We start from the raw sequence: 22,989 nt of genomic DNA, 5'->3' as shown, positions 1-22,989 counted from the left end.
TAGAGCGTTTTCTATTGGGGCTCCAGTACTATGGAATGCCCTCCCGGTAACAATTAGAGATGCTACCTCAGTAGAAGCATTTAAGTCCCATCTTAAAACTCATTTGTATACTCTAGCCTTTAAATAGCCCCCCTGTTAGACCAGTTGATCTGCCGTTTCTTTTCTTTTCTCCTCTGCTCCCCTTTTCCTTGAGGGGGGGGGGCACAGGTCCGGTGGCCATGGATGAAGTGCTGGCTGTCCAGAGTCGGGACCCGGGGTGGACCGCTCGCCTGTGCATCGGCTGGGAACATCTCTGCGCTGCTGACCCGTCTCCGCTCAGGATGGTGTCCTGCTGGCCCCACTATGGACTGGACTCTTACTATTATGTTGGATCCACTATGGACTGGACTCTCACAATATTATGTCAGACCCACTCGACATCCATTGCTTTCGGTCTCCCCTAGAGGGGGGGGGGGTTACCCACATATGCGGTCCTCTCCAAGGTTTCTCATAGTCATTCACATCGACGTCCCACTGGGGTGAGTTTTTCCTTGCCCGTATGTGGGCTTTGTACCGAGGATGTCGTTGTGGCTTGTGCAGCCCTTTGAGACACTTGTGATTTAGGGCTATATAAATAAAGATTGATTGATTGATTGATTGATAGCGGCAACGTGATCACTACCGTGTGTCCCTATGTTTACATCATCATCGTTTCCATGCTCCTTGGAAGTTTATTGCAGATCAAAAATCATGAATATCACTTGGACAGAAGGTGGCTGTTGACATAATCAAACAAGTTGGGACACTTTGACAGCCATTTAGGACCTGGAACTGGCGAGGACGACACGAAAAGCACTTGCCCTCCCCCCTGTTTCTTTGTGAGGATTATGACACATTTTCATATGAACATCCTTGCAGTCCGCATCCTAATGACAGCAGACCATATACAGTAAGTGATGTTTTATGTTTTTTTTGGCTCTCACAAAGTCTTCAGTGAGCAGAAATGTGATGAAGAAAAACAAAGCAAACGTTGTGATGCGTTTTTTGAATTAATGGGCCTTGTATGCTTAAAATGATCAAAATACGTAAATATTAAATATGAAATGTTATTATAAACGTGCCTGTTACAACATTACATATATACTTACATCATGTATATACAGTATTTACGACAATATGGTATAGAACATGAATTGATTGATGCATACTGTATGTGAATAGCATCAATTAATTTATTTAAAATACTTTGGATTTATCAATTTAATTACATAAATAGCTTGTTTTATTTATATTGGACTGTGTCACATTGAGCTTGGATAAGCTTAATTCCCCACCTCAACCTTGAGTGGGATAAGCGGTAGAAAATGGATGAGTGGATGCATCACACTGAGTTTATTACTTGGTTTAAATTAATGTTACGTAATCTAAACACATGGACATTTCATATGTAATTAAAACAATCCTAAATATTGGGTCTTAATATTTTTGAGGTGAATAAGGACAGAAGACATGAGAACATGACACTCCAGTGTAAAATGCATACAACTTAAGTTGTTTTTACTTGTTTTATTATAACAAAACATGAAACAATACTTAAATATATTTAATAGACAAAGTGGTGGTGATGTAAGTTGGCCGAGTCTCATCTGTATTTCTCAGCAAGTACTGCTGCAAAGGCCGACAGGTACTTGTCCATTACGGCGTGTAAAACCGGTGTGAAGTCCTCGCCCATGTGAATGGCCAAGGCGACGAGCATACAGTGTGACAGAAGCTGCAGAGGAGGCAAAAAATACAAGACAAGGAGCAAGGAAAAATCTATTAAATTGATGTGTAGACAATAACCAAGCAGTTCAAGTTCATATCTTTACCAAAAAGCACTTTAACATACAATAAATGCAGTGACTATGAAAATGCTGAGTTATGATTAAAATCATAACTCAGCAAGTATTGCTTGGATTAGTCATCTAAGCAATACTTGGATGACTAATTAATAGAAGTCATCCAAGTATTTTCCTTCTCTTGATTAGTCCAGTACATGGATGTAACGGATGACATATGGAGATATTTGTGTTCTGCATCAGAGTGTCCCCTCTTAGTTTTGTCATTGTTAAAGCCAGTTTGTGCTGCTAATAAATGTGAAGTTTTGCATTGAATAGTCTGCATTTCATAGCACAACAATAGTCTAACGGGCCTTATTTTGCACAGAAATTAGCCCTTGGTTAAAATCTGACAGATTTACATATCATGTATATGTTCTTTCATATGTGCTGTCCTTATTTTAAATAAAGAGAGAGAGAAAAAAAGACATTTTGGACATTTAGAGCCTGTAAACTGCCGACTTCCGATGCTTCAGATATTGAATTTGGTCATTTATGACTTATAAATGTTGTTACGATGTCAAATCTTAAAACTAATGGATTTAGGCGTGAGCTTGCACGCAGTTCTGGATGCCTCTGTTCGCCGGGTTTTGCTGTCTGCGTACGTTGTGATGTCACAGCGAGGTGGACCTACTTGTTTGGACATTAAGTCAAGCTCTCAGAAGGGGGTGGAGGGAAGCGCCCTAATCTTGGCATGTGCATACTAACACCGACATGCAGTGACATGTTTTCATGCACCGATCAGAGAGTGCAAATCATGTTGTGACCGGGTGAGTCTATTTAATGTTTATGACGTTTATTTTCAACAGTGTCTTGAAAAAAAAAATAGCAGTGACGTTCGACTTCAAGATATATATTTAAAGAGTGTACGTTTTTGCAGAGGGTGGGTGTGGTTTCATTTGCAATCTCGGAACGCTTCCAGACTCAAAAACGGCTTTAAAAAATGACTGTGTAGCAAAATTAAGCAACATTTCCACTAAATGATATCTAATACTTATAATTCTATCAGGGTTTCTTAATCTTTTTGATTTTGCAGCCCAATTTTCCCACTACCTTGGGTCCCAGGCAACACTAAAATATTAACACTAAATTAGTAATCTTACTCATAATTTAAATACTAATCAATATTAACAGTGCTAAAATGAATATACATTTACTATTTAAGTACAAATAAAATAAATAATTACAATAAAAATTAATACATTCTGGCTCAATTTAATACAAAATATGTTTCATATATATGTTTCCTAAATAAACTGTCAATGAAATTAAACTGCAAATGAAAACACAGCTTTACCACTTTAGTCATAATTTTTGCGCTTCTCTATGATTTTAGTTCCAGTCTTCCTTGTTTGTTTGATGTTATCATTACTGCCACAAGTGTGACCCATACAAACCACAGCTTTTGCCGGCCTTCCGGGAGGCGCTTTCTCGTTTCCCCAGCAATGGGCGCTGGCCCTATGGTTAAGAAACACTGATCCAGACCACAAGGAAGTGTTTTAAATGTACACTGAAATTATTATGTCCCCTTGAAAACAACCTGAAGATTTTCATCCAGTACACAGTTTTAGCAGCTGTGCAACACAATTAAAAAAATGTTCTCTAATAATCAACGGGCCCAATAGAAAAGGTCATTTGGATCCGCAGCCAAAACAGGAGACTAACACCTGCCGGTAATAAGCCTCTATTAAAACATGTCATCATTATTTTAAATCATCTGAATGATTGCAAATGTTCATGAAATGCTCACATTTTTCCGTGAATTGCTTGAAGATTTTTTTAAACAAAACCCATCTATCATTTTCTCTTTATATAGCCGTCCTTCTACTCTCTCTCTATTCCTACCTAAATGGTCGAGATAGATGGCCGCCCCACAGAACCTGGGTTCTGTTTGAAGGTTCTTCCCCATATATGCCCCATACTTCTTCCAGAGAAAAAAAAACCTAAATGTTGAAGTTTTATTAGTTAGATTTGTTTCAACAAATTCTAATAACAATTTTATATAGGCAGTTAAGTCATTAAATAGTGGAAAGAGAGGATTTAACATACATAGATATTTACTTGAATACATTATTTATTATCTATTTTGGTAATACAATTTTTTGCTATTTAGAACACTGGTGCCTATGGCATTTAATGAACATTTATCCGTCTTGTCTTTTAATTGTTATGTGTTTTATTTTATTTCTATTTTGATGGTGCTGTTTGTTGATAATTTTATCGTTTTTACTGTACTATGGGTCATGTTTGTATCCAAAATAAAGGTTGTTGATAATTTTAATATATATTTAAATGTGTTATTGTTAGTATTGTTTTTAATCATTATTTTGATGTTCTATATATTTAATAATATCGTCGTAGTTTTCCATTGACTTAATAGAAAGGAAAATCGTACTGTCTGCCATTTTTCTAAAAGGTGAACACATCATGTCATAAAACCATAGAAGCAGGTGATTTTCCTCAGCCAATTAGAGATGAGGACAACATAAAATATAAACATAATAGAGACAAGCTAAATTATACTTGAATATCATTCTGTGAATTGCTTTTCAATTCCAGTTAAAATTTCAAAGGAAAGGTGTGTTATTTTTTATTTATTTTGCCCATCATTCACAATTGTGTCTTTCTCTTTTATGTGCGTTTAAAATATTGAAAAACGTATAGTTGGATTTAATCTATACCGCCCATAAAGCGCTTTTAAAAACATCTAAAAACTGCCAACAACACTCCATTTACATGCCATGGCCTGCATATTAACCATTATAGCAACATTTATATTTTAAGAACTAACAGAGAGGAACTACATCGCCTTGCTCACACTGCTCCTCCGACCTTTAGCAAGTAGCCAGCCATTATCTACTTGCTACGTTGGTTGCGACCTGCCATGAAAAATCGAGGCGGAGCTTGAGCTCCTGTATTATCTTTGAGTTCGTAAAAGTTAACGCTAGATTATAAATCATGCATCTCACCTGTGTAGTACAAGGTTGTAGTTCAATCAATCAATCAATCAATCAATCAAAGTTTATTTATATAGCTCTAAATCACGAGTGTCTCAAAGGGCTGCACAAGCCACAACAACATCCTTGGCTCAGATCCCACAAAATTGATCACTTTTGAAATGATGCATACCAACTTGATACTAAATGACTTTTAACTTGGCTCTCAACAAATGGAACGCAGCATAGGGCCATCACAACATTGCAAGCAAGCATTTTTTTTTTATCCGAGGTGTGAGAACTATACTGAAGTTTCCTTCAGTATAGCTCTAGTGCTGAAAGATACAACATCCCATCAGTCTGCATCCCAGTGAGAGCGGACATTGTAAGTCACTCTTTTACGGTAGGGAAGGGATTCACATGGCCCCATTCCGGCAACGCAGTCTGCCGAAAATGATGGAAAGTGCCGCTCTACATAGCAACTGATGCTGCGGTCAAAGTTTGAATTGCCACGAAACACATTTTAAGATATTCAACACAAAAGTGGATAATGCACCAAATATATGAGAAGCACTTAAATGCCTAACATGACCAAAATGAATAAATATTACACCTTATCATGAATGTGCCTGTTACTACATTACATACGTCTTAGAGCATGTATATAAAAATTTGTTGGGTGGTTTTAGAAAGCTGTATAGGCTGAACAGATAGTATCCCAATTACTTGCCTTGTTAGCTGCCTCTTACTGAAAGTTTTTACTATTTAGAACACACATAAAAGGGAAAGACGTATGTTCTTGTCACACAAGGATTGTGGATGATGGGCAAATAAAAAAAATAAAAAAGTGCTGTTCCCCTTTGAAGGATTTAAAAAATAAACATATGTAACATATATTTCCATTAATACCTTGTTTTATTGCCTAATATTGCGGCATGCAGGGTCCATTTTAAACACCACAAATATTGCTACCTATGCCATGAGAGTAGTACACTATGTGCGACACACATGTTTATGTGTGCTATGGCTATGAGGTTTTTTTTCTTCCCTTGACCTCAGTCTGGACCCCCTCTCCAGGGGCCCAGGCTTTGACTGATTTTTTTTGTTTCTCAACCCGCCCCCCCCCATCCCTTAGCGTTTACCTGTTTCTCACCTTTTTTGTAAGGGGCGCCAGAAGTTGGCAGACCCGTCAGCGATCCTGTTCTGTCTCCCTGTAATGTTTGTCTGCTCTTGAATGGGATTGTGCTGAAAATCTGAATTTCCCCTCAGGGATTATTAAAGTATTTCTGATTCTGATTCTGATTCCAGCTAACCTATTGGTGTGTCTACACTGCAAAAAGTCAGTGTTCAAAAACAAGAAAAAAACTAAAAAAATTAGGGGTATTTTATTTGAACTAAGCAAAATTATCTGCCAATAGAACAAGAAAATTAGGCTTGTCAAGACTTTCCAAAACAAGTCAAATTAGCTAACCTCAATGAACCCCAAAATACCTTAAAATAAGTATATTCTCACTAATACCAAGTGCACTTTTCTTGGTAGACAAAAAAAGAGACCTTTTTGCTCAATATGTTGAAAAATATTCTTAAATGAAGAAAATGCTAGTGCCATTATCTTGACATAATGATATGCGCTTGGCATCATGATTTTTTTTTTTCATGCTTGAACTAAGAAATTATTACTTTAAAAAAGTACATTTATACTTGTGAGTGTTAATGACACAGCTTTGAATCAGTTGATTCAAGCATGTTTTACTCAATATAGGTCATGAATTCTGAGCTACAAGCTATGATATTTTACTGAGATAATTTAGGACCAAATCCCTTAAAACAAGTAAAACACTCTAACATAAAATCTGCTTAGTGAGAAGAAGTATCTTATCAGACAGAAAATAAGCAAATATCACCCTTATTTGAGATATTACATCTTACTTAGATTTCAGTTTTTGCAGTGTAAAAGCCATTTCCAATGGACCGAAAAGTACATTTCTGTTTAAACGCAGTACTTTTTTGGGAAAAAATCCTCCAAAAGAGAGCTGATAGATAGATAGATGGATAGATGGACAGATGGATAGATGGATAGATGGATAGATGGATAGATGGATGGATAGATAGATAGATAGATAGATAGATAGATAGATAGATAGATAGATAGATAGATAGATAGATAGATAGATAGATAGATAGATAGATAGATAGATAGATAGATAGATAGATAGATAGATAGATAGATAGATAGTACTTTATTGATTCCTTCAGGAGAGTTCCCTCAGGAAAATTTAAATTCCAGCAGCAGTGTACAGAATTGAGATTGAATTTAAAAAGTAAAAAGTAAATAATAAATGGGGGTATATGTTATTGTTTTGTATCCCCTGTCATCCCAGTACCCCCCACACACAAAAAACCTCATAGCCATAGCACTCATAAACATGTGTGTTGTACACAGTGTACTACTCTCATGGCATAGGTAACAAAATTGATACCATTGTATTCATAGATAGATAGATAGATAGATAGATAGATAGATGGATAGATAGATAGATAGATAGATCGATAGATAGATAGATAGATAGATAGATAGATAGATAGATAGATAGATAGATAGATAGATAGATAGATAGATAGATAGTACTTTATTGATTCCTTCAGAAGAGTTCCCTTAGGAAAATTAAAATTCCAGCAGCAGTGTACAGAATTGAGATTGAATTTAAAAAGTAAAAAGTAAATAATAAATGGGGGTATATGTTATTGTTTTGTATCCCCTGTCATCCTAGTACCCCCCACTCACAAAAAACCTCATAGTCATAGCACACATAAACATGTGTGTCGTACATAGTGTACTACTCTCATGGCATAGGTAACAAAATTCCTACCATTGTATATACAGTGGAACCCTTTGAAGTGGACACCCCTCGGATTGGCTGATTGGCATCGACATAAGTGGTTGTCGACATAACCGAACATAGTCATTGATTGACTAAACTTTGGCCAGGGACATAAGGAGAACGGGCGATGATGAAGGATTTTAGAACCACAAATCTGGTTTTACATCAGCCACATCATGATGATTTTCTACCGTGCCATTGTAGAGAGCATCATTAGATACGGGATCACCTCATGGTTTGGCAACCTAACCGTTAAGCTAAAAAGCAAACTGGCCGGCATGCATAAAACGGCAATGAAAATCGTAGGGAGGAAAGAATATGAGCCTATACAGAGCATCTATGAGCTGGCAGTTAGGAAAAAAGCTAAGAAAATTATTTCCAACTCACAACACCCACTCTTCCCTGAATATGGAACCCTGCCATTAGGGAGAAGACTCCGGGTCCCACTATGCAAATCTAACCGCCTTAAATTATCATTTGTCCCAGCCTCCATTAAGCTGACCAACAATGTGCAATAGAATGTTAATACATAGGTTAGCACTTTTTTTTAGCACATAGCACTTTAGCACATAGCACTTTAGAACTAAGCACTTTAGCACACAGCACTTTATCCATGAGCTCTAGTGCAATGCACACTGGTACTTTATCGTTATCTCCATACTGTAGATTTTATGCCTACATCAAAGTGCCACCTATGTCTATCAAGCTCCAAGTTCTGATGTTTATATGTTAGTTGTCTGGTTGTGGTTGTGTCTGTGCTTGTGTTTTTGTTCTGTTGTTTTTGTGTTATGTTAAGAAAGCAATGATGCACTGTGCCCAAGACAAATTTCCCCACGGGGACAATAAAGTTGAACCTTGACCTTTACAAAAACACCATGACGTTAACAACGCTACAACACATGTCAACATAAACGGGCCGACTTGTGTTAAAAAGGACCTGATCGGGTCTTGAATTTGAAATGGTTGACCGTATGCGTTGTATTTTTAGTGATCAGAAGACCACGGCGGACTTGATGCTGTGGTCGACGTCGACATGAATCAATTTAAGTGCACCCAGACTTAAACAAGTTGAAAAACTTATTCGGGTGGTCAATTGTACGGAATATGTACCGTACTGTGCAACCTACTAATAAAAGTCTCAATCAATCAATCAATCAAAGACGGTCGGTCAACTTAAACGTGGCCGACTTAAACGGGTTCCACTGCACTCCCCTTACAAACGAGTCCAGCACCTTGAAGTTAGATGGGTCGATACGAAGCAGGTAGGCATGCAAGGTCTGCAGAGGGGCCAGTGTGACTGTCAGCTGACTGATGTCTTGGGCTCCCTCGGCGATGGCCAGGACAATCTTTTCCCCGTGGCTAAAAAGGTGGGCGGAGCCAGGGCTGATGTCGAGATGGGAAAAGTAGGTCTTGCTTCCGGGGAAGGTCGTAAACATTCTTGAAAACACACAAGCAAATGAAGCGTGATTGACTTTTAAGTTACTGTTACAGGTTTCATACAAAGCTCGTGGAGCTGACTTTATGCTGTTGCTAACGAAACATCGCATGACTTAAGCTCAACATTTTCTGACCTTAAATGTAAAATCACTCTCGATAGGATTGCTAGCACAGACACTGTAATGATAACAAAATATAACAGTTGTCCAGGCTGGTCCACCTGCATGAAAGAACACTTAGTAGGTGTTTGAAGGTTAACAAGGCATTGTTACAGATGCTGTTCTCCTTAGTAGGATTTTAAAGCTGTTTCAAGCGAGGTTGTGAAGTGAAGTGAATTATATTTATATAGCGCTTTTCTCTAGTGACTCAAAGCGCTTTACATAGTGAAACTCATTATCTAAGTTACATTTTTAAACCACTGTGGGTGACACTGGGAGCAGGTGGGTGAAGTGTCTTGCCCAAGGACACAACAGCTGTGACTAGGATGACAGAGGCTGGGCTCAAACCTAGAACCCTCAGGTTGCTGGCACGGCCGCTCTACCAACGGAGCTACGCTGTTCTTACATATAGTGTCTTTAATTTCGGAAGTACTGCACGTCTATGTGTCAATAATAACATTTTCACTCAAATATGACATTAGTTTTTGTTTTTTTTAACACACATAGGTACATACAGGTGGAACCTACCTAATGAGCGCGTCCGATCCAAGGTATCCAGCGGCGGGAGTCAGCCCTCGCCATGCAGTTGCAAGTAGCTCTTTCTCCTTCTGGGACAGCATAGCGAGCTGCTGCACATGAGGCGGGGGGAAAAAAGCGTTTCGCCACCGAGAAGATTCACTTTAGTGTTAATCCATCATTTTTCCGCCAGGTAAAAACTGTAAAATGATAGAGATGATCAATAATTTCCCTCTTTCTGGAGTTAACTATGATTAATGGTAAAGGGTGGACACGAGTGGGGGTGTTTTCCCTCCCCTGTGTTATCGGACAACAACACAGTGAGGGTGGGGGGCTGCACAACCTCCTTGCTATCTTCTGCGTGACGTGCATCATTCTGCAAAAAGCTCCAATGTCATGAATTAGACTCAAAGCAACAGCTGGAGTGGAAGTTTCCTCAGATATGCATCTCCACTTCTGCTGGCCCCTTTCCGCTGCGATGCTTCTCACAAGGTTCGATTGTTTGTTATTGTTAAGATGATTTGTTATCGCTCACAAAAGAATGCAAGCTGGCCATCAAGTCATTTGAATGCATACACAATATTTCCCAGTAGACCAGGGGTGTCAAATTCATTTTAGATCGGGGGCCAAATGGAGAAAAATCTACTCCCAAGTGGGCCGTAAAATCACGGCACGATAACTTAAAAATAAAGACAACGCCAGATTGTTTTCTTTGTTTAAAAATAGAACAAGCACATTCTGAAAATGTACAAATCATAATGTTGTTGTTTTTTTTTTTACACTTACATGTTGCGGTTAATAGTATTCTATCTTTATTTGTCGTTATTTATATTTTCTGGATAAATTATGTGATAATGTTCATCAGTCAACTCATTAGTGTTAATTTTCAATCTATCAAGATAAAAAAAAATATACCAAAATCTAATTACAGGATGTTATTTATGTAGTTTAGAGATGTCTGCCGATATTATCGGCCGATAAATGCGTTAAAATGTGATATCGTAAATTATCGGTATCGGTTATTTTATTATCGGTATCATTGTTGTTGTTTTTTTTGTTTTTTTTAATTAAATCAACATAAAAAACACAAGGTACACTTACAATTAGTGCACCAACCCAAAAAACCTTCCTCCGCCATTTACACTCATTCACACTCATTCACACAAAAGGGTTGTTTCTTTCTGTTATTAATATTCTGGTTCCTACATTATATATCAACATATATCAATACAGTCTGCAGGGATACAGTCCGTAAGCACACATGATTGTGCGTGCTGCTGGTCCACTAATAGTACTAACCTTTAACAGTTAATTTTACAAATTTTCATTAATTACTAGTTTCTATGTAACTGTTTTTATATTGTTTTACTTTCTTTTTTATTCAAGAACATTTTTTTAATTTATTTATCTTATTTTATTTTATTAATTTTTTTCAAAAGTACCTTATCTTCACCATACCTGGTTGTCCAAATTATGCATAATAATGTGTTAATTCCACGACTGTGTATATATATATATATATATATATATATATATATATATATATATATATATATATATATATATATATATATATATATATATATGTATCGGTAATTGAAGAGTTGGACAATATCGGAATATCGGATATCGGCAAAAAGCCATTATCTGACATCCCTAATGTAGTTTGATCATTTTCCTAGACTGGTGCACTAACATCATGTGGCTTATTATGTACATATGTAGCATCATCTACAAAGATACAAATAATTGCTATTGCGACATCCAGTGGACACATTTAGAACAGCTGTTCCTTTCATTCAAAAATTTCGGGTTTATTTTTAAGCTTAGCAAACTCAACCCGCGGGCCGGGTAAAACCTGTTCGCAGGCCTGATCCGGCCCTTGGGCCGTACGTTTGACACCCCTGCATTAGATGTGCAATCATATAAATATAACTAGATTGGTATACTGGTTTTTGCTAGTAATAGCCATCCCCAAAGGCCAGACAAAAACAGAATCGTATGAAAACCGAATACATTTTTCAAGTAAGGAAATATGCATTCCCAGTTGATCTGTTCCAGAACAGCATGTGTTGTTCAACTCAAGAGACCATTTGGGCATTTTTTATATATTCATTTGATTGATTGATTGAAACTTTTATTAGTAGATTACACAGTACAGTACATATTCCGTACAATTGACCACTAAATGGTAACACCCAAATAAGTTTTTCAACTTGTTTAAGTCAGGGTCCACGTTATAACATACATATTTCATATCAAACAACAAAATAAATAAACATGGAAACAAAAATGTACTCCAAATCATATCTTTTCATCACCATGATGTTTACATTTTTTTTAAATGCAGTAAAGGAGATTTATATTGTTTTGTTTCACCGCCAATATTGTTTCATAAAGTACCACCTTTGATTGAAATGCTTCTATCCACTGACCCTGTTCTATATCTGATTTGATTAAAGAGCTCAGTTCTTTTTAGATTATATTTACTTTCCCTTTTAACAAATCTATTTTGAAGGTTACTTGTTATAATTTTTTGTATGTGCTTTGTACATGATTGTTACTCTACCTATTCATTACATTTCAACAAGATTTTACTGTTTTGAATATTGGGTTTGTGGGTTCTCTATATGCATTTCCACTTATGATTCTTACGGCTCTCTTCTGCAAAAAGAATATTGGATTCAGATATATTTTGCAGGCACTAGCCCACACTTCAATATGTTAGATATGGAACAATCAGTGAATTATACAAAATCTACAATTCAGTTCAGTTCAGTTCAGTTTCAGTTTATTTTGAACATGTATACAATGTAATGCATCACATATTCCCAGTTGTTTCATTACAGCACGTCCGAAAAGGAGTAGGAAGAACCCTAGCTTATTTAATTCTACCCCATTTCATAACATAGCAATGTATTTCCTTGTTCTCTGTAACAGAACAGTGAACAAATAAATAATAATTAAATAATATAGTAAGCAAACATATATTAAATACATAAATAATCTTTGTCTCAATAAAAAAAAAGGGTTCAAGATGTTCATCATAATTCTTGTTCTGTGTACTTTGTGAAAACTTGTAGTTTGAACAGTCTCTTAAACTGAATCATATTGGTGCTTTATTTGATTTATTTGCTTAATCCATTCCATAATTTAATTCCACATACAGATATGCTAAAGGTTTTAAGTGTTGTCCGAGCATACAAATGTTTAATATTAGATTTTCCTCTAAGGTTATATTTCTCCTCTTTTGTTGAGAAGAATTGTTGTACATTCTAGGGTAGCAGGTTATAGTTTGCTTTGTACATCATTTTAGCTGTTTGCAAATAAACCAAATCGTTGAATTTCGATAATTTTGATTTAATAAATAAAGTCTTTGTATGTTCTCTCTATCCAACATTATGTATTATTCTAATTGATCTTTTTTGTAACACAGTTAGTGAATCAAGTGCACATTTGTAGTTGTTTCCCCATATTTCTGCACAATAACTCAGATATGGTAACACTAGCGAGCAGTAAAGAATATGAAGTGATTTTTGGTCTAGAACATGTTTTGCTTTATTCATTATTAACGTGTTTCTTGCTACTTTATGTTGTATATTTTTTTATGCTTTTTGATTTAGAAATTATTTCACTTTGTGTAAAATAAAACTAGTTTTAGATAGTTGAGCCTTTGTATAATGTATATGTGATTTCCATGACAAATGTTCATCAATCATGAAAATGAAAAAACCCTCTAAGAAAAAATCATTCCATTCAGAGTAACACAACCAAAGTTAAGGCCAAAAATAGAGCAGAAAAAAGTGTGGTTGTAAATTATAACAGATCAGAGGTCAACAAGGTCAAAAACTGTTGTTTACCTTTGCTGCTGGTGTTTAAAATCATAAGGAGTTAACTTTTGTACAATAAGTAAGACACTATTATATGTAGCTATAATAATGTTTACTAAAAATAATTTGAAGGAATCCAGGAGTCCACACAGAGTGGGATCATTTCAGTGCAGCTGTAAACGAATACTTCCACAACAGAAAGAGGGTTTGGTTATTACTTTGCACGGCGCAGCAGTTTTTCCTCGATAAATTTCTGGGCTGCTGGTATCTGCAAAAGCTGCAATGGGTGTGAGACCTGCAGCGGGCCTCTGATAAAATGTTGCGGACTATATTATTGCCAATTATGTTATCAAAGACATTCACGTACCACACACACACACAGTGAGTCAGGAGTTTTTGAATGCATTCAACACTTGATGATCTCAGCAAATTATTATTCATTATGCATTATCCCAATACGCATAATTCAATGCAGTCAAACATGATTAGAAGAACAGATTGTGGCAGCACAACCAAATCAATGTGTTGTTAAAAATAAATAGTAATAGTAAATAGTAATGTGTTCATTTTCTGCTGCTGCCCGGTGAGCTGGAGCCTATCCCAGCCGTGAGGCAATCCCAGGACACGTATGAATGTGGCTATGACTGTGGGAGGGTACAGAAGTACTTCATACTACGTAAGTACGTACTGTACGAGTTCTTTGTTGCAAATCACCCACCCCACTCTTGATTTACATTTTCATTTGTTCCTTCTCTTAATTTTCCCTCCTGAGAGCTAACCGGGCTGTACACAATATTATGATGGTTATAAATGTTATCATTAACTTATACACATGCTCAGTCTTTCTGAGTCGTTAAAGCCTCAAGGTCACAAACTACCTTCCCAAAGTGTTTACAACGTATATTTCGAACTCTTACAGCTTTGGGTATGTAAACTACGCCCAATAGATATTTGTTTGTTGTCAGCTAATGACAGCGATTTGTTAGCTCACATTGAATGCATATTAGCAATCATAGCAACAACATGGCAGTACATTTTTAGTTGATTCACTGGGACAGATTCTGTGTGTGTGTGTGTGTGTGTGTGTGTGTGTGTGTGTGTGCGTGCGTGCGTGCGTGCGTGCGTGCGTGCGTGCGTGCGTGCGTGTGTGTGTGTGTGTGTGTGTGTGTGTGTGTGTGTGTGTGTGTGTGTGTGATGGTGTGTGTGTGTGTGTTTGTTCTTGTATTTCTACCCTTCTTTAGACATCAACAAGGAAAAGTACCTTCCATATGAGGACCGGTGAACAAGTTAGGATATAAATCATGGTCCCATTGCATCTAATAGAGAACGTCTCATTCGCACCCCTGGTGGTGAAATCTATCAAAATTAGGGGCCCCTAATTGGTCAACATATGAAATAACAAGTGTGTGTAAGAAATTGAAGTGTTCCCCCTCTGGCCAACATATGTAATAACAAGTGTGTGTAAGAAATTGAAATGTGCCCCCTTTGGGCAAAATGAATTAAAAAAAATAGAATAAATATGTATATAGAGACATACTCTAATAACTTCAAGTAAATAATGACGATTAAAAACTAGAACCATTTTTACTAAAAGCAGTCTTTTTCTTACAATGTGTCGACTTTTTTTTAATAAAATTGGGAACAATTTGTCATATTCTTTCTGTTTCTGTAATATTGCAATATTTTATCGTAAAATTATTAGTTTTTATGTAAATTTCTTACTTTTTAATGCATAATGGTGACATTTGTCGTATAAAATTCTGACTTATATCACAATATCACCATTTTTTTTGTTGTTTTTGTAAAATAGTGAAATTTTTTGAGTAAAATTTTGACTTTTGTCATAATTTTGTCGAGTAAAATTCCGATTATTATTATAACATTGCCAACATTTTAAAGTTTTCTTATAAAATTGTGACTTTTGTCATGTAAAATTACGACTCTTTTCATAAAATTGCCAAAATTTCAAGCTTTTCTTGTAAAATTGCGACTGTTATTGAGTAAAATGTTACCATAACATTGCACAAATGTTCCGTTTTTCTTGTAACATTTTGACTTGCGTTAAGTAAAATGGCAACTTGTATTTTATTTTATTATTTTATTTTATACAACTAATTTTTTCCCAACAAGCTGTTTTATATTTGCATAGTATGTATATATTATTAATGTTGTAAATACTAGAACGGGTGGTCCTAAAGAGGTAGTCTTTTTTCGGAGGTCTCAAGAAGGTAACATATACAAGAATGTGTGTGTGTGTGTGTGTGTGTGTGTGTGTGTGTGTGTGTGTGTGTGTGTGTGTGTGTGTGTGTGTGTGTGTGTGCATTAAGATTTTCTTGATACAAATACCAATATCGATAATACTTACTGATACCAATATTATCCATAGTCTTATCAGTACTATATGTAATTTGGTGTAAATGAAGGGACTTTAAATGCTAATTTGTGTTTCATTGTATCCATTAACCATATCCAATTGTATTTACAATCCGCAATATGTGAAAATACTGTCTAAACATCACAAATTGCCTCACATTCAGTCAGCTATTTTGAATATTCCGCTCCGAAAATCTTTGGCTATTTCCGTAGATTGACGTGACTGTAGTAGCGTTTCTGCACTCTGACCACGTTATCAGGTCAGTCATACTGGAAATATGCAAAAATCATTCACAATCCCTATATAAGACATGAACACATATGTTTTTCTTTTTTTTGTGCATTTTAAGTCGCAAATAAATAAAGCCATAAATAGTCCATCAATGGGGCTCTCAATTCCGCCCACAAAACCCTCTAAATAACCACCAAAACCCACCAACAATACTCTTTTTACATATCGTGACCTGAATATTAACCAAATATTAGCGATGTTGTTATTATAAACGCTAATGCAGACAAAACATTTTTAGCAACACAATGATACAGACAGCTAAGTAGCTTTTTGCTGTTTTACTGTGAGCTGGCAGTGATGTCCTGCTGCTCCCGCATCATCGCGTCTTGGCTCGTCAAAGTTATTCTAGATCAGGCCCACGAACAGGTTTTATCCGGCCCGCGGGACCAGTTTGCTAAGTATAAAAATTAACCTGAAATTTTTGAATGACAGAAACTGCTGTTCTAAATGTGTCCACTGGATGTCGCAATGGCAATTATTTGTATCTTTGTAGATGATGCGACATATGTACAAAATAAACCACATGATGTTAGTACATCAGTCGAGGAAAATTATCAAACTGCATAAATAACATCTTGTAATTTGATTTTGATATTATTTTTTTTATCTTGATGGATTGAAAATTAACACTAATGAGTTGACTGATGAACATTATCACAACAGGTAATTGTAAAAAAAAAAAAAACAACAACATTATGATTTGTACATTTTCAGAATGTCCTCGTTCTATTTTTAAACAAAGAAAACAATCTGAAGTTGTCTTTATTTTTATCAGTCCGGCCCACTTGGGAGTAGATTTTTCTCCATGTGGCCCTCGATCTAAAATGAGTTTGACACCCCTGTTCTAGATCATAAATCATGCCTCTCATCCGGATATTAGGAGAATTTAGCCATAAATCTAGAAGTTGTTCATCTGTGACATTCGATGTATACCCGGAGATGGTGACAAACACACACAACCGAAGACTGTCTGCAGAGAGACTTCCTTGTTAACCCTTCGTGTACATCATGATTAATTGTTCATCTAAACAGGAAGATATTGACATTCCATCAGTTGCCATCGCTGTATCATAACAAATAGACTATGTACATCAATACAATTCATTAGCATGTTGGGTGGGCGTGCGTTTAAGTCAGACGTGCTACATGGAGTATGCAGTGGGCGCGGTGGAGTTACGTCAGATGCTAATTTTTAGCCCACAGCTGGTTCTATTCTTACTTCACTTCCTTTTTTGAGAAGATTGATCTCGGCCTGTGGAACGCAGGAAGGTTAAGTTAAAGTTAAAGTTAAAGTACCAATGATTATCACACACACACACACTAGGTGTGGTGAAATTTGTCCTCTGTATTTGACCCATCCCCTTGTTCACCCCCTGGGAGATGAGGGGAGCAGTGGGCAGCAGTGATGGCTGCGCCCGGGAATCATTTTTGGTGAGGGATTGACTCTATCGAGAACTGTTTAGCAAAATGTAGTAGTCTTGAGCACGTTGCAAACAGCCCCTTCGAATGTCTTGTCTACAGACTGCAGAGTGGCGTGGCTCAGATGGTAGAGTGGGACTGCCTTTGTGTCCTTGGGCAAGACACTTCACCCACCTTGGTCCCAGTGTCACCCACACTGGTGTATACGCAGCTTAAATGGAGATAATGGGTTTCTCAGTGTAAAGCGCTTTGAGTCACTAAAGAAAAAAAAGCGCTATATAATAAATACTTCACTTTATAATGGAATAAATTGGCTGCAATTAATTATTTCCGTTAATGCAATCCTGCAGCTCTTCTTCCAGAATTCAGAATTCTCCCTTTGTAGCTGTATGTTAAAATGGCACCGCTGAAGAGGCTGCAGGTTGCATCAGCTATGTGCTCTTTTTATTGTCCTTTATGTTCTTTAATGTTTCCCTCTTGTTTTTAATTTTTTTTTTTTGTGCAACCACATGATTTCCCCGTTGTGGGATGAATCAAGTCAATCCTTTACTCATGCTGTTTTGTTTACAGGTAAGCAGATGCATGAAATCAGAAAACGTGGTCTATTACAAAATAAGGCACGTTAATATTAGTATTAGGTTGATATCTAGTAGGCAGACAAATATGGATTTGACTAATGATGTAATGCTCAATTAAGCCACTGTGTAGCGCTGTGGAGTCGGTTGATCAACGTGGGGTAAAGTTGTATCTGTAGGCAGTGACACAGATGTTGTTTTACTAACTTCATTTTTAAATATTTCTGTTATATACATAAAAATGTGATGTAGTATAATTTGGGTAAGGCATCAAAGGCATACTTAGCTTAATAATAATAATTAAACCTGTATATACAAATATACACACATATATTTATATGCATAAATATGTATTGTTGATCACTTTTTAATTGAAAATTAATTATAAATGTTCATTGCAACACTATGAAACCAGTGTGACTCAAAAACACGAAAATAGAAGCAGCAAAGTAAACAAAACACAAACGTTGAGTCACTGCTAAAATTTTAGAGCATAACTTTTGTCACCTTTTCTTACATTTCAGCATTCGTCTACTGTTTGACGGCGTAACTCTCTTATGCCTACGTTTTGTGCAGAGCAACAAAAACGACAACAAAACATTTGAAAGTTCCAGTTGAGTATATAATATAAACCAGTGGTTCTCAACCTTTTTTCAGTGATGTACCCCCTGTGAACATTTTTTTAATTCAAGTACCCCCTAATCAGAGCAAAACATGTTTGGTTGAAAAAAAGAGATAAAGAAGTAAAATACAACACTATGTCATCAGTTTCTGATTTATTAAATTGTATAACAGTGCAAAATATTGCTCATTTGTAGTGGTCTTTCTTGAACTATTTAGAAAATAAGATGTAAAAATAACTAAAAACTTGTTGAAAAATAAACAAGTGATTCAATTATAAATAAAGATTTCTACACATAGAAGTGATCATCAACTTAAAGTGCCCTCTTTGGGGATTGTAATAGAGATCCATCTGGATTCATGAACTTAATTCTAAACATTTCTTCACAAAAAAATAAATCTTTAACATCAATATTTATGGAACATGTCCAAAAAAAATCTAGCTGTCAACACTGAATATTGCATTGTTGCATTTCTTTTCACGGTTCTTTTTGACAGATATTTTAGTGAGGGTCAAACCATCATGGCATGGGGGAAACTCTGGGTTTATGGTAATGAATGGAATAGCCTACTTGATTTGATGTTCAGTTTATTAACTTACATTCATATTTTGTTGAAGTATTATTCAATAAATATATTTATAAAGGATTTTTGAATTGTTGCTATTTTTAGAATGTTTAAAAAAAATCTCACGTACCCCTGGGCATACCTTCAAGTACCCCCAGGGGTACGTGTACCCCCATTTGAGAACCACTGATATAAACGTCTATATCAGGGGGCGGGAACCTTTTTGGCTGAGAGAGCCATGAAAGCCAAATGTGTATTTCCGTGAGAGCCATATCATATTTTTTTAACGCTGAATACAACCAAATGTGTGCATTTTTAAGTAAGACCAACATGTTTAGAGTATAATAAGGCTCTTATTCTTTTTAATAACATTGTTATTCTGAAGCTAACCAATAATAAATCAAGCACTTCTTACCATTAATGTGACTTTTTGAACAGGTGCGGTAGAAAACGGATGGATGGATGGATTAAAATGCATGAGAATGTTTTATATTTTGAACGTTATTTTTAACACTATGATTACCAGCTGAATTATTCATTACTTATCGTGTTAAGCAATGTCAGCTAAGATTCATCTGAGAACCAGATGCAGCCATCAAAAGAGCCACATCTGGCTCGCGAGCCATAGGTTCCCTACCCCTGGTCTATATACTCGGTGGTATACAAGGTGATGCAAACTGAGTTGTCCTTTTTTTTATTTAGGAATCACACAAGCTGTGACATCAACACACACACACACACACACACACACACACACACACACGCGCACACACACACACACACACACACACACACACACACACACACACACACACACACACACACACACACACACACACACGGAGTATTCAAACCAGCGGCCGTCACTTGGGTCCAACAAGTTTTGCGTTCAGGTCGTACTTCTCGCAAAACTCGTCGGTGATGGGGATGCAGGTGAGGTACTCGCACCAGTCGCACTTCACAGGGTAAACGTAGAAGAGGACGGCCAAGCCGAAGACTAGACCGAGGAATACCAGCAGGAACACACAGATCTGAACCCTCTTGCGGTACATATCTAAACGTCCAAAGCTGAAAAGACAAAAAAAAGGTAAAAATGAGTGCTGTCAAATGATTCATTTTTGAATTTCAGATTACCGTATTTTTCGGAGTATAAATCGCACCAGAGTATAAGTCGCACCTGCCGAAAATGCATAATAAAAAAGGAAAAAACCATATATAAGTCGCACTGGAGCCCGGCCAAACTATGAAAAAAACTGCGACTTATAGTCCGAAAAATACGATAATTACACTTTTGAGTCTGTATTAATCGCAGGTCTTTACTTGCTTGCATAATTTAAATACCCCAATATTATAGACACAAATGCAGTTTTATCGCCAGAATGTCATACAGGAACATTGTTTAAATGTTTTACTTGAAAACACGTCATTTATGTGCTCAAATCTTGGAGACCGTTTTATCTTAGATCCCATCAGGGTGCATTTTGAAGTGACATTTACCAGCGAGCGCTACAGTCGTAGTCTCCTCACTCATCTTTGAACTGATCACAGACATCATAAACCTCGCCGTCTTTCAGGTAACCATCTTAGGCCTAAATAAGTTGCGTGTGTACCGGTACATGAATAACGCGATAATTTTTGATTTAATCGTTTTACGTTTCAGTGTTGATTGTTGTGTTGGTTGTGACCCCAGGCTACAGAGACAGCAGCCAAATTGCAGGGAAAACGTGTTTAATGACACAACAAAAATAGTGCAGCAGAGTAGTGCACAAGAAGCATAAGGAACGCTATGCAGCATGGACGTACAAAAAAAAAAAAGCACAAGGATCCAGCCCTGTCCATAAAAATCATCCTGATTGGCAACCAGGGACAGGTGAGGGAGCCAGCAGTCAGACAGAAGTAGGCAAAAAGGGAATTGAAACAAAAGTAAGGGTGCTGAACAGGAAACAAAACACAGAGTAATGGACTGTACAGCATTGTATTGTGATTGCTCCTCTCAGGTTCTTAATGATAATCAACACAGTTCATTATAATCGAACAGTGAAACCTCAACTTAGGATTCCCCCAACTTCAGAGTGTTTTGAGATAAGAGCCGTCTCTCACGTAAATGTTTCGCTTTAAGTTGCAAGTAAAAATGGGAGATACAAGCATCCCCCCCATAGAGTTGCGTAGAAAATGTCACAGCGAACCCCCTGAAATTTGCCCAAAACATCTTATCTTACTTGCTCGCATTAGCTGATTGCTATAGAGGTCGAGATAACTTTGTCTTTTCAAGCATGGCAAGGACAATGCTAAGAGGAAGAAGTGGATGATATTTATTGAATCAAAGAAAGAAATCATCAAAAACATGATCGTGTATGTTGCCAACTTGGGGAAGTAATTTGAGCGTATCACTGCGAGTCTGCACCATACTGAAGCAGAATAAGTCTAACGCCAGCCATGAATGTTAAAATATTATCTAAACGGCGGACATTTGTCAATGAAAACATGGCAAAAGCTGCTGATGGTGTGTTTGACGCAGAAGCAGCTGGAAGGAGATACCGTAGAAGTCCACTCTCCGAGGTAAATACAGTACATTAATTTTACATTACTTCAAAAAACTGTTGCAGTTGTTAGTAGCACATTATATTGTATTGTTTTAATATAAACTTTCTTATTTTAAAGTTTGTTTTTCCATTGAAAAGGCATTTCACATGTTAAAATTGTGCTGTTAGGTGCCCCGTCACGAAACCAATCAAGCTTGTAAATGGAGGTACTACTATATATAGGAATACTGGAAATAATCCAAAAGTCCAACCCTCCGCATTTTCTGTCGTGTACTTATGTAATAGGGACATCATTTGATTAAAGCGATCGCTTCTCTCCTAATTAATGACAGCCACAACCTTGCACAAATGAAACTATTTAAATGACTTAAAACAAGTCAGTCAAAATCAGGGAAATTGCAGTAATACAGCAGAATAGAAGTGATGGAATAACGTATGTTCTTTTATAGCGAGTGAGGAGGATTGGAACACTCAGTGTAGCAAAGCCTTTGCGATTAAATAACGGTGATGTTTTTAATCATGGTTAATAGTAAAACAGGTTGATCGTTGCAACTTAAGTCCCAGTGTAAGTGTGCCCTTAGATGTACAATGGACCCTCGATTTATTAAGCCTTTTTTTGCAAACTTTTTGATTTACAAACAATTACATCCAGCCAAATATGCTTCCGTGTGCGAACCAAAGCTTCATTCATTCATTTTGTGTCCTGCACATTTTTAATTCTGATGAGACCGGACTTTTCTGGAAAAAGATGCCAAAGCAAACTTTTGTCAGAGCAAAGGAGAATACACTACTTCTTGTTAAGTGGCGTCTTTTCCAAAAACACACACACACACACACACACACACACACACACACACACACACACACACACACACACACACACACACACACACACACACACACCGCCCTTCCCCTCTCCTCTCCCCTTCTGTCTGCTCTTTTCTCTTTTCTCCTCAGCTGCTCATTTACTGATGACAATGTATG

The 22,989-nt window shown here is 36.7% G+C and overlaps 2 protein-coding genes across 7 annotated transcripts in view; both read right to left on the bottom strand.

Moving 5' to 3' along the window:
- Positions 1-1,530: 1,530 nt before the first annotated feature.
- Positions 1,531-10,083, bottom strand: hbae4 (hemoglobin alpha embryonic-4). Its single transcript, XM_061967280.1, has 3 exons — positions 9,798-10,083; positions 8,907-9,111; positions 1,531-1,750 (listed from the first exon to the last, which is right to left on the bottom strand). Exons 1-3 carry the CDS (start codon positions 9,887-9,889, stop codon positions 1,622-1,624), a joined length of 426 nt encoding a protein of 141 aa, XP_061823264.1. The 5' UTR covers positions 9,890-10,083; the 3' UTR covers positions 1,531-1,621.
- A 10,057-nt stretch (positions 10,084-20,140) lies between these two features.
- Positions 20,141-22,989, bottom strand: part of rhbdf1b (rhomboid 5 homolog 1b (Drosophila)) — a 49,785-nt gene continuing 46,936 nt past the window's right edge. For all 6 annotated transcript variants that reach the window (XM_061967284.1, XM_061967281.1, XM_061967285.1 and 3 more), the window contains one exon: positions 20,141-20,530. In XM_061967284.1, the coding sequence (XP_061823268.1) occupies positions 20,326-20,530 (205 nt within the window). In that variant the 3' untranslated portion in view covers positions 20,141-20,325. The remainder of the gene's footprint in view (positions 20,531-22,989) is intronic.

Source organism: Nerophis lumbriciformis, linkage group LG11, assembly GCF_033978685.3.
Source record: "Nerophis lumbriciformis linkage group LG11, RoL_Nlum_v2.1, whole genome shotgun sequence".
Classification (NCBI taxonomy): domain Eukaryota; kingdom Metazoa; phylum Chordata; class Actinopteri; order Syngnathiformes; family Syngnathidae; genus Nerophis; species Nerophis lumbriciformis.
Note: the sequence above shows the minus strand (reverse complement) of the source record. Positions and strands in the feature narration are given on the sequence as shown.

What these genes read in the sequence shown, in the direction of transcription:
- hbae4 (XM_061967280.1), bottom strand. Translation starts at nt 9,889, where the DNA reads ATGCTGTCCCAGAAGGAGAAAGAGCTACTTGCAACTGCATGGCGAGGG. An exon ending in GGATCGGACGCGCTCATTAG is followed by an intron (nt 9,112 to 9,797) that starts GTAGGTTCCACC and finishes TGTGTTTTCAAG; the next exon opens with AATGTTTACGACCTTCCCCG. An exon ending in TCGACCCATCTAACTTCAAG is followed by an intron (nt 1,751 to 8,906) that starts GTGCTGGACTCG and finishes CCTCCTCTGCAG; the next exon opens with CTTCTGTCACACTGTATGCT.